The sequence below is a fragment of the Pinus tabuliformis genome, chromosome 9 (assembly GCF_031772625.1).
Source record: "Pinus tabuliformis cultivar Carrire ecotype Pingquan chromosome 9, CPIR1, whole genome shotgun sequence".
Taxonomy (NCBI): domain Eukaryota; kingdom Viridiplantae; phylum Streptophyta; class Pinopsida; order Pinales; family Pinaceae; genus Pinus; species Pinus tabuliformis.
In genome coordinates this window covers 1,453,013,439-1,453,028,847 of record NC_142307.1, presented here as the reverse complement: position 1 = coordinate 1,453,028,847, position 15,409 = coordinate 1,453,013,439, and the positions used below count along the sequence as shown (strand labels likewise).

Below are 15,409 nucleotides of genomic sequence, written 5' to 3'. Positions count from 1 at the left end.
GATGCCAAAAAAATTTGACTCTGCCAGCTCAAATGAAAAATAAGAAAGAAGAAATAATGATGAATGTCTAATAAACCAAGGACAAAAAAAACTCTGTCCCCAGCAACGGCGCCAAAAAATTTTGTCGCACAGATTGTCACGACAACGCTCAGACTGGGGGCTGTCACTTTGATCCCCGATCTCTCCGTTTAAGCCTGTCTCCCGCGGCTAAGGGGGGTAGACCCTATGGGAAAATGAATGACCAACTGTGAAACAGTTGGGTTGGGAGACACGAGGAAACAAGCACTAAAATGATTTTACTAAGTAAATAGACCAGTGCCTTATAGAGTTGATGACTGAATAATTAAATGTTGCAGAAATATGAACCATGTAAAACAAACATTTATCATCAAATAACCCGAGCAATGCAAGATATCCAGTAAATTCACAATGCCTTAATGATGCTCCAGCAATTAAAATTTCGAAAAAAAAGTTAGATGCTTTAAACAACCACGTAATTTCAAATGCTAACCAGATATCACATTCATGATCATTTAAGCATGTTTAAATGAATGATAAACATTAATTCCCACATCAAAATTTTAATCTGAGCAGGAAACGTGATAAATCCCCGAGCTAATACTGAATCTGGCAAAAATTTCCAAAATATTTTTATATTTTTCAGACAAAAATTTAAAACAAAAATTAAAATTAAATGAAACTAAAAAATCTAAATCTACACTAAAATTTTAGTTCTAAAAAAATTAACCAAAACCCTAACTAAAGGGGCTTTTTATATTTTTTTAATTATTTTTATGATTTTAAAATTTAAATTTTTTTTATGTTTTTTAAAACTTTAAACTTAAAACTAAAACATGAAAAAAATAAAATCCTATTTAATCTCATCTAACATTTAAAACTATAAGAAATCCAATCTGAAACTAAAGCTTAAACTCTAACTAAACCTAACGAATTTTTTATGAATTTTTATTTTTTATATTTTTTTATGATTTTTTTTTATTTGATTTTATAAAATAAAATTCCTTTTTTATTTAAATTTTAAATGTCAAACTAAAATTTAACTAAAGGAAAGAGAAGAAAAAAAAAATTCAAGACCAAACTTAGGCTAATATATACATGCACTAAGTTATAAGTTAAATAACAAAAAGGAAAATCGAATTTTTGATTTTAATTTTTATACACCTAAATCAGATCAAACAAACAGAAAGACCTACGCTATAAAATAAAATGACGTTGAAAACTAAACCTACGCTAAACATCTAAACTATAATCTGAAATAAAAAAAAGTCAAAGTCTAAATTCATCTAATTGCACTTACGCTGAAACCAAAAACGCAGGCAAACTTACGTATAATAGTTATAAAATTTACCTGGCCTGTGTTATAACAATTACCTGGCTCATAAAAAACGTGATTTCTTACAGTGCATTGCAGGTGACGACAGATTTTGCGCAGTTTGAAAACGACGAGCAGTGGCAGGCGTGGATCGAAGGGCAGGTTAGCAATTAGATTTAAAGCGAGTTTGTTGTGCATAATGTGTGCAGGAGGAACGCAGGTCTTCGACAGCAGCAAAATGGAGCTCTGGCATTCGAAGGTGAGCAGCACGTGAAAGAGAAATGCACGCAGGGAGCTGTGGCAACGTTTTGTGGCAGAAGTATGGTGCTGCGTTTTGATTTTTGCTATGCTGGCATCTAAATTTTGCAGAGAGGAGCTCATATGGTAGCGGAATAAGAGATGGGGGCTACGTGGATGATGCGTTGGGTTTGCAAGCTTGTACAGGACCTCGAATTTCTCCAGAAAATTTGAAAATCTTTTTGGAGAATGTCCCTGCAAAAAATGAAACCCCGGATGGCAGAATGCTTGAGATTATCTGATGAAACCCTAAAAAATTCTCATAGCCTGTGCCTGCAACCTGCAATGGAAAACGAAAACCCAGAAAATATATGCAATGATTGAAAATAAAACCTTAAAAACCAGCTACAAAATTTACACTATTTACAGATCTAAGGCTCTAAGCAGCCAGATTTGTCAATAATCCATAGTAATATTTTCAGAATTTTAAACTTAATGTGAGATACTAAAGAAAACCCTGCATGCATTCATAAAAATAATTTCGAATGATTAGCCCGGGATCAAGAACTGGTTGGGCTCTTTCGGAAAACACAATCCGGGAGTTGGCTGGTTCAGCCGAGAACTTCCCCTAATGCCCGGTAATCTGAAAAAGGGATTTCCTGCACAGCTTAAAATCAACCATTAACATAGAGGGAGAAAACAATAGTGAAACCCTGATCAAATGGAGATACTTGCCACTATATTTCAGAATCTAAATTATCATTCAAACCCCAAAGATCAGACAAGATACCTGTGCCTAGATCAATCTTCATTAAGCTATCATCAATGGCTGAAAATAAAATTATGCAGAAAAAATAGAACAATCTTACAGTATTTTCAGAAGAGTAACACCAGCGAGATTTTTAACCCCAAAGTCTTCTTTATTGCACAAAAAATGACTACAAGAGAGCTTTCTTTAGCACCAGACTCTCAGATCAAATCTGATCTCAAATGACCCCTAGCACCCTATTTAAAGGAAAAATTCCCAACGGCTAGTTCGAGTGATCCACGTCAAAATGATCTCGACCGTCGATGAGGATCAAGACATCTCTTAATCTCATCCGTCGAATTTTTTAATGCATTAAAAATTGAAATTCTACATTTATTTACTCAAAAATATTATTATTTTATTATTTTTAGGTTTTTACTTTATTTTATTATTTTATTATTTTTATTTTTTTAATTTATTTTATAAATTTTATTATTTTTTATTTTCTAGTTATTTTTTATTTTTTTAATTTTTAATTTATTTTTAAATGGATCCTCGAACTTAGCCTTTGGAAAAATCACCTAGGACCTAGGACTTAGGACTTATGAGGGGATTAAAACATTTTATAACCCTCAGGACACTTTACATTATGACTTTTACAACTTTACATCTCAAGGGGGAGAACCCATTTGACATAGACCCTCATAAACCACCCAGTTCTGCGACACAACTATAATCTAGCAGATTAACACACTAGGATTCTCCTAAGATTCTAATGACAAAATCCATTCCGGCTTTGGGGTTAGGCTGAAGGAAAACTCTGCCGATCATAGATCGGTGAGACAAAAAACCTTCCGGAACGTAGATTATCACTAGGAAATTAGGTCCACCTAGGCAATTTTACATACATGACTCATATCTGCTAAGATTATTTACAATTCACACATGCAGACTGGGTTTACAACATAATATGATCAAGTCGACAATGACTGTCGAATGGCACGGACATGTCAATCAAGCGCTATCCCTTTTTTCGAAGAAAAGGGGGTGTACTGCTATGGGTAGTTGACACGTAGTGGTCAACAAGATCCTCGAACTTAGCCTTTGGAAAAATCACCTAGGACCTAGGACTTAGGACTTATGAGGGGATTAAAACATTTTCTAACCCTCAAGACACTTTACATCATGACTTTTACAATTTTACATCTAAAGGGGGAAAACCCATTTGACATAGACCCTCATAGACCACCCAGTTCTGCGACATAACTATAATCTAGCAGATCAACACACTAGGATTCTCCTAAGATTCTAATGACAAAATCCATTCCGGCTTTGGAGTTAGGCTGAAGGAAAACTCTGCCGATCATGGATCGGTGAGACAAAAAACCTTCCGGAACATAGATTATCACTAGAAAATTAGGTCCGCCTAGGCAATTTACATACATGACTCAACTCTGCTAAGATTATTTACAATTCACACATGCAGATTGGGTTTACAACATAAATTGATCAAGTCGACGATGATTGTTGAATGGCACGGACACGTCAATCAAGCGCTATCCCTTTTGCGAAGAAAAGGGGGTGTACTGCTATGGGAAGTTGACACGTAGTGGTCAACAAACCTCTCATGCACCTTCCTTTGCTTGATGCACCTTACTTCCGGAGGTGTTAGACTTGTTTTTCACGAACAAGGTCCTTCAGAGAGTTGGAGTTCTACCAATGTGTCGCCAAGTGTTGTAGCGGCTACAACCACCCTCCAAAATTTTGTCTTAGTTTCGTTTTGGAGCCTCCCTACCAACCTTCACAGCAGCATGTCTTGCTTCGTCAAGTACACAAGCTCCAATGATTTTCTTGTAGAGAGACAGCCTGTTGATCAGACCTTGATGCCTTCCCCCTGTTCATCCAGACTTGGTTCAACAGCAGGTTAAGCAGCTCCTTCACGAATTTGCTCAAATCTGGAGGGCAACTAGCCTTCCCTCCAGAAATTGCGCAATCCTGATTGGCAACCTGCTGGGCCCCAGAATTACGCAATTCTGCTGAGCAAGCTTCGCCCAAAAAATTACACAATCCTTCCCAGTTGGGCTGCTTAGCCCAGAATTTGCGCAAATCTTCTGAGCAGCCAACCCAGCTCCCAGCGAGAAATGCGCATTTCCTCCTAGCAGTTGAGCAGCCTCTTGCATGTGCAGCTGAGTTGATCGGTTCCCTCCGGGACCGAGGAAAACAGACTTGCATGCATGGGTTGCTTCTCCCAAGGCAGCATGCAAAGGAATTCCTTGTTTCAAGGACCTATTTTTGGCAGTTGGAGGTTACATGCAAGGATCATTTCAGAAACCTCCCACCAAGTGTCGCTTTCCCTAGATTTGTGGCATGCGCGTCACTCACAACCTCGATTTTATCAAACTCATCAATTGGACGTTTCAGAGCTCATTCCTCACATCAACCTTGTAGCTCTGACATCCCACATCGCATCTAGGAGCTGTCGACACATTCAACTCAGTTGTTTTGGGGTAAGCCCGCTTTCCATGTCTTGTGTACAGTGTTGCATTTCTGGCGCTTTTTTTTTGCTTCGTAGGAACGTTGTCTGCTTGATTTCAGTGAACGCTTGCTGTCGTTTTGATACATACTAGCTTGTACTAGCACCGTTTCAGTTTTCATTAACATCTCACTGTTGTCGCATGCATGAAATTGTTTTTCACGAATGGTCGTCGATTCGGCGACTCGCCTCACTCACATGCATGTTGTTCCGTTTCCTGAATTTGTCATTTACCGTTTGCATGCACGATCATTCATTCATGATTACACTCAATATCGCCATGCGTTCGCATTCACATTCGTGTTCAGTTGCCCGTCGGCGAGTCTGGGCAGCCTTGGCCCGGACTCTGCCTCACCAAGACAGCATTGCGCAATCCTGAGAGGGAAGGCTTTGTCTTCCTCTTAGGAAATACGCATTTCTTCCCAGTGACTGTCCTCTAGTCTTGCATTGCGCAATTCTAAGGGACAGTGACTGCTGGCCCAGAAAATTGCGCAATGCAGTCATTGAGCCTGCAACCATTGCCAGCTGAGATTGCGCATTGCGCAATTCTAGTAGTCAGCAACCAGACTGGACTGTGCATTGCACAGTTCCAACAATCAGTCAGCCTCCCAGTAGCCCAAACTATGCCTTGCGCAGTTTTGGCACTGAGTCTCCCGACCTCCCAGCCGAAATTGCACAACCTTCATGATCAATCACACATGTATGTTGCAAGTCAGTTTCAAGTTCATTTTGGTTTTCGACTAACAGATTGCTTGCCATGAGTGTTGCCAGGTATCTATGTATCGCAAGTGTTCATCTGCCTCTCAGCAGCACAAGTACAATGGTTTCCAGGAGAGCAGAGTCGAAGACACCATTCAAAGCACACTTGGGGATGCAGTCGATCAAGTATCTATGAGCTTGCCTGCTCACGAAGACATCAAGTTGTTCGTAGACAAGGACATCAAGATATGACGGTAGTAGCATCACAGCGAGCAACATCATGAACAACACCTGAAGGCTGCATATCGAATGCAACAAATGCAAGAGGAAGGTTGTTGACACCACGGAGGTGGAACAAAGTTGCAAGCTCAAGCAGGTCCACTGATGATGAAAGCAACTTTGGAGACTTAGGCTCTGAAGTGACGACGCGATCGTGCAAAGACAAAGAATGGAACAAAGGAGTTGCATGCGCTGAAGCAGTAACTCAAGGAAGAACATGAGCTGCACAGAAGAGCGAGTGAGTTGCAGCAAGAACAGGAACAACAGGGGGCGCAACATGCACTCACGGATGAAACTGCGCCCGTACAAGTTATAGATCCATCCCAACAGCTGGCACGGAGTAGACATGGTGAGCAGTGTTGTTGATCACATCCAAGGGATTCAGCAGCATGCATGTCATTTTGCACACACATGCAATCCAACCCATTCAGTGCACTCACCAAGGCGAAGACAAGAAGCAAGTCCAACTGGAGTTGAGCATGTAGTTGACAATTGATGCGCATGACCACCAGCACACACTGGAAGATTAGCACAGACACTATGCATCAGTGTGTTGCCGGTTCGGTTGCACCAAGAAGACCATGTGCATGCTAGCAAACGAGTTGGATGAAGGAGCCACACCAATGCACCCGGATGCAACGGAGGCAAGAGTTCGCTTCAGCAAGATGTCACCATGGGGTGCATGCACACCATCACGGACGACCAAGCTTGGCATTAGCTCACCACCTTCACCATCACAAGCATGTCAAAGAGTTGGTCTCACCACAATGGACCGAGTGTCAGTGATGTCTTGCATGGCTTGCTCAAGCCATTTTGTCTCACATGAGCACATGTGCATTGTAATGTAATGTCATGTCAAGTGGAAGTTCAAGTGTCAATAGTTGGATGTAACAGTCATAGAGTAGATGAAGAGTCATGAGGGTAGATGAACTGTCACAAAGGGGAATGTCAAGGGTCACCCCACCCTTTGCTATAAATAGAACCTCATAACTCATTGTAAAGGCTTTTGGTTAGCCAAGCTTCGATAGGAGTATCTTAGAGAAAGCTTGGACAGTATTGTAACGAGCCTTGGCTTCTCCACTGCGCAGAGCTAGTACATCTCTTTGGAGGAGCAGGCAGTTGTGGCTGTAACGTTCCACTATTGGAACTAGTGGTTGGACATGGATGTATTGTATGACTGGAACTTACACTTAATATAACAGAGCCAACACGTTTCATGCATATGTTGTATTGTATTCTATGCTATCTGGTTTACTCTAAATGATATATGTATTTGTTTGCTTATGCATGCATGTATGGACTATTCTGTATAAGTATGTATGAATCTTTCTGAAATGTGCTGTTGGTTTAACCATCACTTTGGATTGCTCACTAACTTGCTTTCCAGCTTGTGATGCATCTTCGCTCGTGTGTTCCCTTCCAAGCCGCGTACTATTACAGGTTTCCAAGGGGCGCACTCACCTCACCCTCAGTGTGTTAGAACCTCTCATGCACCTTCCTTGGCTTACTGCAGCTGTCACACCCTTGCTACCAATAGAGACATCTTACTTGCCTCTGTGTGAAATCGCAATCAATGCATTACCGTACGACCCACTACTGGGACTCCTACACCAAATGGTCTGAGGTATAATTGGGACTTCTTACCGAGGAGATCCCCTTACATGTTGGCGGGTCCAGCACCATCAACAAGTCTCTTTGAGCATCCTAAGTGCTCCATGGTGCAACTGTCCCATCCTCTTGTGCCATACTTCATTCAGTTCCTTCCTAGTGTTGTTGTCACTGCTTATCAGGTCATGTTCATTCAGTTCCTTCCTATGTTGTTATCACTACCTATAAGTGCCATTGGAGAATCCATCTGCAATCTATATAGCTGTTGCTTCGAGCTCCAATCTATCTCACCTTCTTCCAGGTAGGATGCTTGACATATACTTTCCTTTCCACAAAGTATACATCGTATCCCTTGTCCTGCAACTGGGACACTGAAATTAGGTTCATACCCAATCTTGGCACATGCAATACATTCATGGCGCTAATACTGGTTCCTTCTTCCGTCTGAAAATCTATGGTGCCTCTCCCTAGTCCCTACTGGAGTACACTTAGTTCTGTTGCCCATATGATTTGGAATTCCATTTGCTCCTCTTGATAGCTCGATAAGTATTCCCTTACTCCAGTCATGTGAGTTGAAGTTCCGCTGTTAATATACCAGACAGCAACTGAAGCCGATCCTAACAGACAGGCAAACTCATCTTCCAATCTGGAAGATAATTCTAAGACTTCTTGATTATCCTTAATTTTCTGTGCTATTTTCCTTCCCAACACTGAATTCGGAGCTGCAAAAATACATGTCCTGCTCTGCGTGGAAATTGTTGCGTTGCTCCCTCTGCTTCTGAAAAATCTCAATCCAAAAAATTTTATTCTCTGTTGACTTACTCAGAGAATTATTTTTCCATGAAATTTTTTTCCCACTTAGCAAATGGGTTTCTCAACCTCTCTGGGGTTTCAAACTGCTGCCTACACAGTGCTTTTCGAAATCCTTCTTCCATCTGCAACTGAGCTCTTCTTGCTTTACTAGTGCTCCGATACCATGTGAAAATTCGGTGATCCCGAATCCTACTGTAGTAACTAATAATATTTCTTCTATTTGTTAAATTACTTAAACAAATCATTTGCAGTTTTCTACGACAAATATCAAAATACATACACTACAACCTTCACAAATAAAATTATGTGGAAAGTAAATACAAGGAAAATACGAGCACGTATATAACCACCGTGACAGTTATTTTTGGACAATTGTCCCCGAAAAAACCCAATGTGGGAAAACTGATGCAGTAGATGATGGCTTCTTTTATTAATCTTCAACAATAATTTATGTACAAGACACGGATAGACAAAATAGAGGAAGAATCACTGAGAGAAATTTATAGGTGAATTTCTCACACTCCACAACGTTTTTCTGACCCCGAAGAGGACCTCCTGCCCTTTCGCTGGCCTTTCTGAGTCACCCTCTGCACAGTGACTGCGTAGGCCTTGCATCAACCCTTTGCACTGATGATCTGTGTCCCTCCTTTGTGCTGCCCCCTCCAAGTTTGTCTTGCACTCTCAGACTATGTTGATGCCCTCTCTCTCCCACTTGCAACTCACCCTCTGACTTGATTTTCTCTTGCCGAACTTCATCCACTGAGAAAATCGATCTACTTAAGCAACTGAGTCTCTACCCTGGTGTGTTCTCCATCTACCCATCGACTTCTTCTTATAATCTTCTGTTGGCGCACCAACGACCAAGATTAAAACATATTCAATGGCTAAGATTAACAAGAAATCAATCCATTTCTTCTTTTAGAAGATTCTCACTATGACTTAATTAATACCCTTTAATTAACCAGATTTCCTAAGTTTAGACTTAGGAACCATTAAAAAAAAATTAATTATTTTAATTAAGTTGTCTTTATGTGGAATTTCCAGAAACGATTTTTGGGTTTTGGAAAATACATGTATTCTAGCCTCTCCACACAATTTTGTAGCTAGAACACATCCGATGCTACAAAAATCAACAAATCTCCCCACTAATCCATGCCTAGATGTGCCCAAGAGAAGCAAGCATAAACAACCAATTACATAATGAAAAGTCATACCTTTGGGGTTTGATTGTCCACCTTCAAAGATATGATCATGATAGATGAGCGAGGGCACACAGTAACTAGCTCAGGTGGCGAAGAATAGGCGCACATCGAGCTATCAGGTAGCTGCAAGGGGCTGTTGGCTACCAGCTGAAGACAAATCTCAGAGAAAAATTATCCTATAGGGGTCACCCATAGGTGGTGGGTAACAGGGTTGTTTCCAATGACATTGTTTCTTGCAGAGGGCTGCATAAGTTGCTCAGCTGGTCCATTCACACTAGTTGGTGGACTTCACACTTTTAGGGATCGGGCCAAACCCTTTCTCAGTTTTTCTGGGTTCTTGAAGAGGATTTGGCAGGTGTATTTTCAGGGTGATCCAGTCATTTTCCAGGGTAACTGCCCTTATTCATTCAGTGAACTTTCAGCAGATAATTTCCTGGGCAGTGCACATTCTCATCTTGGGCTATACTTCACTTGGGTTAGAGGCATCTTTCTTGGTTTTTCTCTGCTTGCTTAGCAAGCCCAACTTCCTCTATTTCTTCCTACTGATGTACTCCTTCTGGCAACTTAATAAAATGGCTCAGTGATTTTGTTGGTCTCCACTGTGTATCTAATTGTTGGTTGTGTTATTTTTGTTGAAAAGTAACTAGGTTTGGTCTTCATAATGACATGTGTAATTGTGATTTTATGTAATTGATGAAAAGAAAGAAAAATAAAATTATCGTAATGCTTGTCTCATGGGTTTCATGAGCAAGGAATTTTATTTTAGTAATGGCTCCCATTGTGAGTCCATAGGAATGGTCATAAAGTCAAATTGAGTCTATGTCATGCATGAAGGACCCTTCTTGGGCATATTACACTTATGTATAAGTCAATAGAAATGTAAAGTATCCCTCCAAGACAAGCAGTCATCCCTCTTCAAGTCGGCTTCAAATGAAATTAAATTTTAATTATCTCCTCCTAACAGTCATGTCGGCTTACCTTCTTCAGGTCGGATTATTTCAGTGGCAAACCACTATAAATAGAGCCATCCGAATTTCAGTTAGGGACAGATTTTCAAACAAGAGTTTAAGGGGTCTGCAATTCAGACAAGATTATAGTGCGAAGATAAGACTACAGTAAGGGTGCAGTGCAAGGTAAGTACTGAAGTAGAAGTGCGAGGTACAGCAGAAGAAAGAGCCGAGAAAAGGGTAGCCAAGAAAGAGCGTAATCTGAAGCATAAAGCAGCAGTACAGTGTGAGATAAGGCAGCAGTGTAGTGCGAGATGAAATAGCAGTACAGTGTGAGGTAAGGTAGCAGTACAGTAAGTAGTGCAGGGGCAGAAGACCAGTGCAAAGGTAAGAAGGTAAGGGCAGAAGTACAGTCCTCTAAGTTCCTCAAGGAAGCCGAAGTAAGGAACAGTTCTGAAGCAGTGAAGAGGAAACCGAATTCTAAAAAGTAGCCAAGAAAGAGGAAGAAAAGCAAGAAGAATCTTATCAAGGAAGTTTTGTGTCTTGGTCTTGGAAGGGCAAATAGGTCCAATGTTTTAAAACTCCGACTCCGACTCCGACTCGGCCGAGGGTCGACTCCGACTCCGACTCCGACTCGGTATTGACTCGGCCGGCTCGATTTTAGTGACTCGGTCGTTGTAAAAAATACATTAAATATTTATTTTTTATAAAAACACATAATTTTAAAGATTTTCATTCATGTTTCCAAACACACAGCATTAGAATATAGATAGAAGATAACATATGATCAAAGTAGGCTTGTGAATATATCCATTATCAAAATGGCACCCAGTGCATTGTCCAATACATACACGATGTTGATATAGAGATCAAAACAAAAACACATAACCAAGGAGGCTATAAATGGCCTGTACAACAAAAGTTTGTGACCAGTACTACTGGCAACTGCTAGAGTTGCCAACATCATTTGGTTCAGTGTTACTTGGGAGCGGCAGCAAAAGTGGGGAGCGAGAGCGAAAATGGGAGTGGGAGTGACAATTTCAGAAGCCCCTGGTTTGGGAGTGAATCCCGGAGGAGTTTGACAACCAATGTCACTAACATCAAAGTACATAGAGGGATTGGTGCTCTTGATTAAATACGAGTTCCATACCCTAATACATGACAAAATTCAATGGAAACATTGCAATCGTCCAATCCTGAAATCCTGAAAAACTGATAAGTCTGCTGGATTTTGAATGAAATCTAAAATTCTACTTTCTCCATATGAAATCCAATGAGGCCAGAACCACTCTCAAACATCCTGAGTCATTTCATGGTAATGTTAAAAATTTAAGTAACTTTAAGAATTTAACATTACCATGAAATTTGAATAACATATCAATACTAGGAGAGGGGAATGGACCCCAAATAGCACTTAACCAATTTAGAAAACACCTTGGAGTCCCCAACAATCAGCTAAATGTTAAGAAGTTAAAAAAAAATTAGAAAAATCCCTTTTTTTGGGTGACTGGCCGGATTTAATGACTCGGCTGAGTAGATGTGGAAACGGCCGAGTTGGCCAAGTCAGCCATGATTCGGCCGAATCATTCAATGACTCGGCCGAGTCATGGCTGACTCGGCCTCCCGAACCGTTTCCTCCACCGAGTCATATTTCTGGGCAATGAAACGGATCAACTCGGCCGTTTCCGTTTCGAATCAGCCGAATTTTAAAACTATGAATAGGTCAAGGGTCTTGGTCTTTATATTCGTCAGTTGGAATCTCTATAAGAAGAGTTTGTGCTGGTTTTCCTCTGAAAGAGTGAGAGGTTTTAACCCTGTCTGACAGCTTATATTTTGTGTCTCTTGTCTCTTTATGGTTTGTGCATTGGTAGCTGTTTGATGAAGCAGAACACTAATAACCTGAGTAAAAGATGATCCTAATCTAAAGAAGTAAAAACACTCACAAGCAGTTACTAATAGAAGAGAAATCACCTAATATCATTGCCCTAGATTTCTCAACAATTTTGTTATTAGTTTCTGATTCAAGTTCATCTTTATTATTTACTGCATTTTTCCCTAAAGGAATATTACAACTAATGGCCACGATTTTTCATTATGAACCATATTTTATCAAAGAATACTATTTTTATCTTTTTGGTTTTCATGACTTGCCTTATAATTTAATGATGGTTACTCGTGAGTACCACCAGGTACATCATAACCTTCTAGCATATCACTAACAATTGTTTTCATGCCCCAATTGTGTATACCCATGTTGTTGTACTCCACCCATCAGTTTTATGCTCTATCAACAATTCTACACTTCAATAAATTGTCAATATGCAGTCACCAGAAGACATACAAATTACACCTCTTCCTTTTTCCTTAGAAGATTGAAAAAATGGAAAGGTATCTAGAACCCATTTTCCCTTTTACCAGAAGAAAACTAGCACCACAATATCATGTATCTTTGACATTATATCTTATAATCGGGAATTGAGTTATTTTTTCACAGTCGTCCAACATTTGCAACTTTTTCAATGTAGACAAATTGATGGAATCTTTGTCAATGTGTAATTTGGGGCTTTCTTTGATGAAATGAATGCTGCTTGTATATAAAAGTTACCTTCAAGTACCACTTGTACATAATAATGTTGTTTCTATGCTATTTCATTATGGCTGTTACTAATAATTGCAATGGAACATTTTCAGGTGACTATTGTCGGTTACAATCATAAGATGAGAATTTTATTGGAGAAGATTTTGGAAAAGATAGTACACTTCGAAGTCAAGGAGGATAGATTTTCCGTGATCAAGGTAAGAGCTTACTTCTTTCTTATATGTAATAGATCGAAAATATATTAATGCCATCTATCCATAAATCTAAAAGTGTATAATGTTTAAATCATCAAAAGATGTGATGGAAGGTATGTCTATGCTATGTTCAAAAGCAATATTAATAAAAATATTCTTGTATAATAATACAAGCTGGCCTGTAATTTGGCACAACAGTTGTGATGCAATCTACAGATAATCACGAATAGCTTGGTATAAAAATGGAAACTTATGGATAAAGATATAGACATAAAGATCCATTTAAAGAAATAAATAGAACATTCATAAAGTATTGATACAGGTAGTTACTACATGAATGATAATCAAATGCATAGGAAATTAGAATATTCAATACATGTCATAAAATAGAAGTTTAGAGTTAGAACCATAAACTGCAGTTTTCTCATTAAGTCATTTAATGTCATCAAAATCAAATGTATTACATAGATATTGAATCACTGATACTATAGCTGGAGATGCCAATAGCAAATTATTTCAGTTGTCCCCTCTCCAAATACAAAAGAGGGTAGATACTAGAACCATTGATGGAAGAATCTCATAGCTCATTACTGTCAGTTGTCCCCTCTCCATGTCTGAATAATCAAAATCCCCACTACTGTCATTTCTCTCTCTTCCATCCTCCTCTTCTATGTCTAATCCGAGACATCCTCTTCTATGTCTAATCCAAGATCTGCATCTGCTAGTGTGGAGGATGAACCCTTAGGAAGATCACCATCATCAAAGGTGACCAGTTCTAGAATTGGTTCATTAAGCTCCAAGTTGGCTAATGCAAACTCAACACTGCTATCCAAATCCATATCATCAAAATACACATCTTTTCATCCCTTGGTGTTTGGCATGATAGGACATGTCTAGGGCACATGTCAGACACATTTTTTTCATGTGTCCTATTTTAAGACGTGCCAAACACATGTTAGACATACATCCTAGCATGCCACATGTCGGACATGCATGATAGGGACACAAGGTCCTTGAGGGACATGTCATATTACTTAGGCTATAGGTTTTATATTGATGCTTCCTTAACTACTTAGTTAAGTTTCAAGTTAAGTTTTAATAAATTTGTCTTAAAGTGATTTTGCATAAAAGCATGGGGTCTAGTAAGGTGTTGTGCATGAAAACGATTTTTTCTCCTCAGACAATTTATTTTTTATTTGATCAAGTTCCAGGTGACCTTAGAAGAGGAGGATTTCATGTCTCCAAAACTACTATGTTATCATCATCCTTTATTCAAGTGCAAGAGATAACTAATAGCAGATTTGGAAAAACAAAATTTTAATGTCTGAAATAATAGATGATGTTGGATTCAAGTAGATGAGTGCCTTATCCATTGAGCAGAGGAGTCCAAGACAATTGTACATAAAGGAAAATTGACTATCAAGCATATTAAACCAACACAGATGCTGGAATACTAGGGTGGAGTGATGGCATCGAGGGTTTTTCGTTTGTTGATACTCCTGTTGCATCGGGGATGGCTAGATCTCTCTATAATAGAGCCATGGGGCGGCTCCAAGCGGTTTGACTTCTCTCTCCATGAGGTCGATTTTATTTCCAGGGACTCCATTATAGCTTTTGGAGCCTATATTGGTGTTGGAGCTCAACTTTTCCTTTCTGAAAATGGCAGACGAAGGTGACATGACTCCAGAAGAGTTTTTGGCCTAGTTTTTGTCTCTAGTGCTAAATCATCGTCTAAGATTGCCCTAGAGGCTCATGGCAGTCACCATTGGGTAGATCTGTTGCCAAGTGGACCATACATGCTTGTGCTCTAGACCATCTTTGAGTTACATGCCGTTCCTCATCGTGTTGATGTGTGTTTGAAGGGACTGGATCTGAAGAACTATGACATAGCCAATAATGGTCTCGAGTTGGTCCTAGTCACCCTAGATAGCTTTGACTATGATGATCCGCACATAACGGAGGACATAGGCATAGAAATGGCCCCCCGACCTTAGATCTACAAAGTCGGTCCAGATCTGGAGGCAAACCAAGTAGAAAGGAGCTCTCAATGCCCAGATCTGGATCTGTCAATTATAGATATGACCAAAAAAACCTCAGATCTGGCAGATCCTATGACGAGACAACAAAGGAACAAAAATTTTGAAAGTTTTATAAAAAAATCTAAATGGGAAATCCTTTGTTTATTGGATCTGGGAACAAGATCTTCTGGAAAATCTA

The 15,409-nt window shown here is 39.6% G+C and overlaps 1 protein-coding gene across 3 annotated transcripts in view; it reads left to right on the top strand.

The window, feature by feature from the left end:
• The window catches only part of LOC149154060 (insulin-degrading enzyme-like 1, peroxisomal), a 699,115-nt gene that overhangs the window by 525,957 nt on the left and 157,749 nt on the right, over positions 1-15,409 (top strand). For all 3 annotated transcript variants that reach the window (XM_089445417.1, XM_089445416.1, XM_089445418.1), the window contains one exon: positions 13,091-13,195. In XM_089445417.1, coding sequence (XP_089301543.1) covers positions 13,091-13,195 — 105 coding nt within the window. The remainder of the gene's footprint in view (positions 1-13,090; positions 13,196-15,409) is intronic.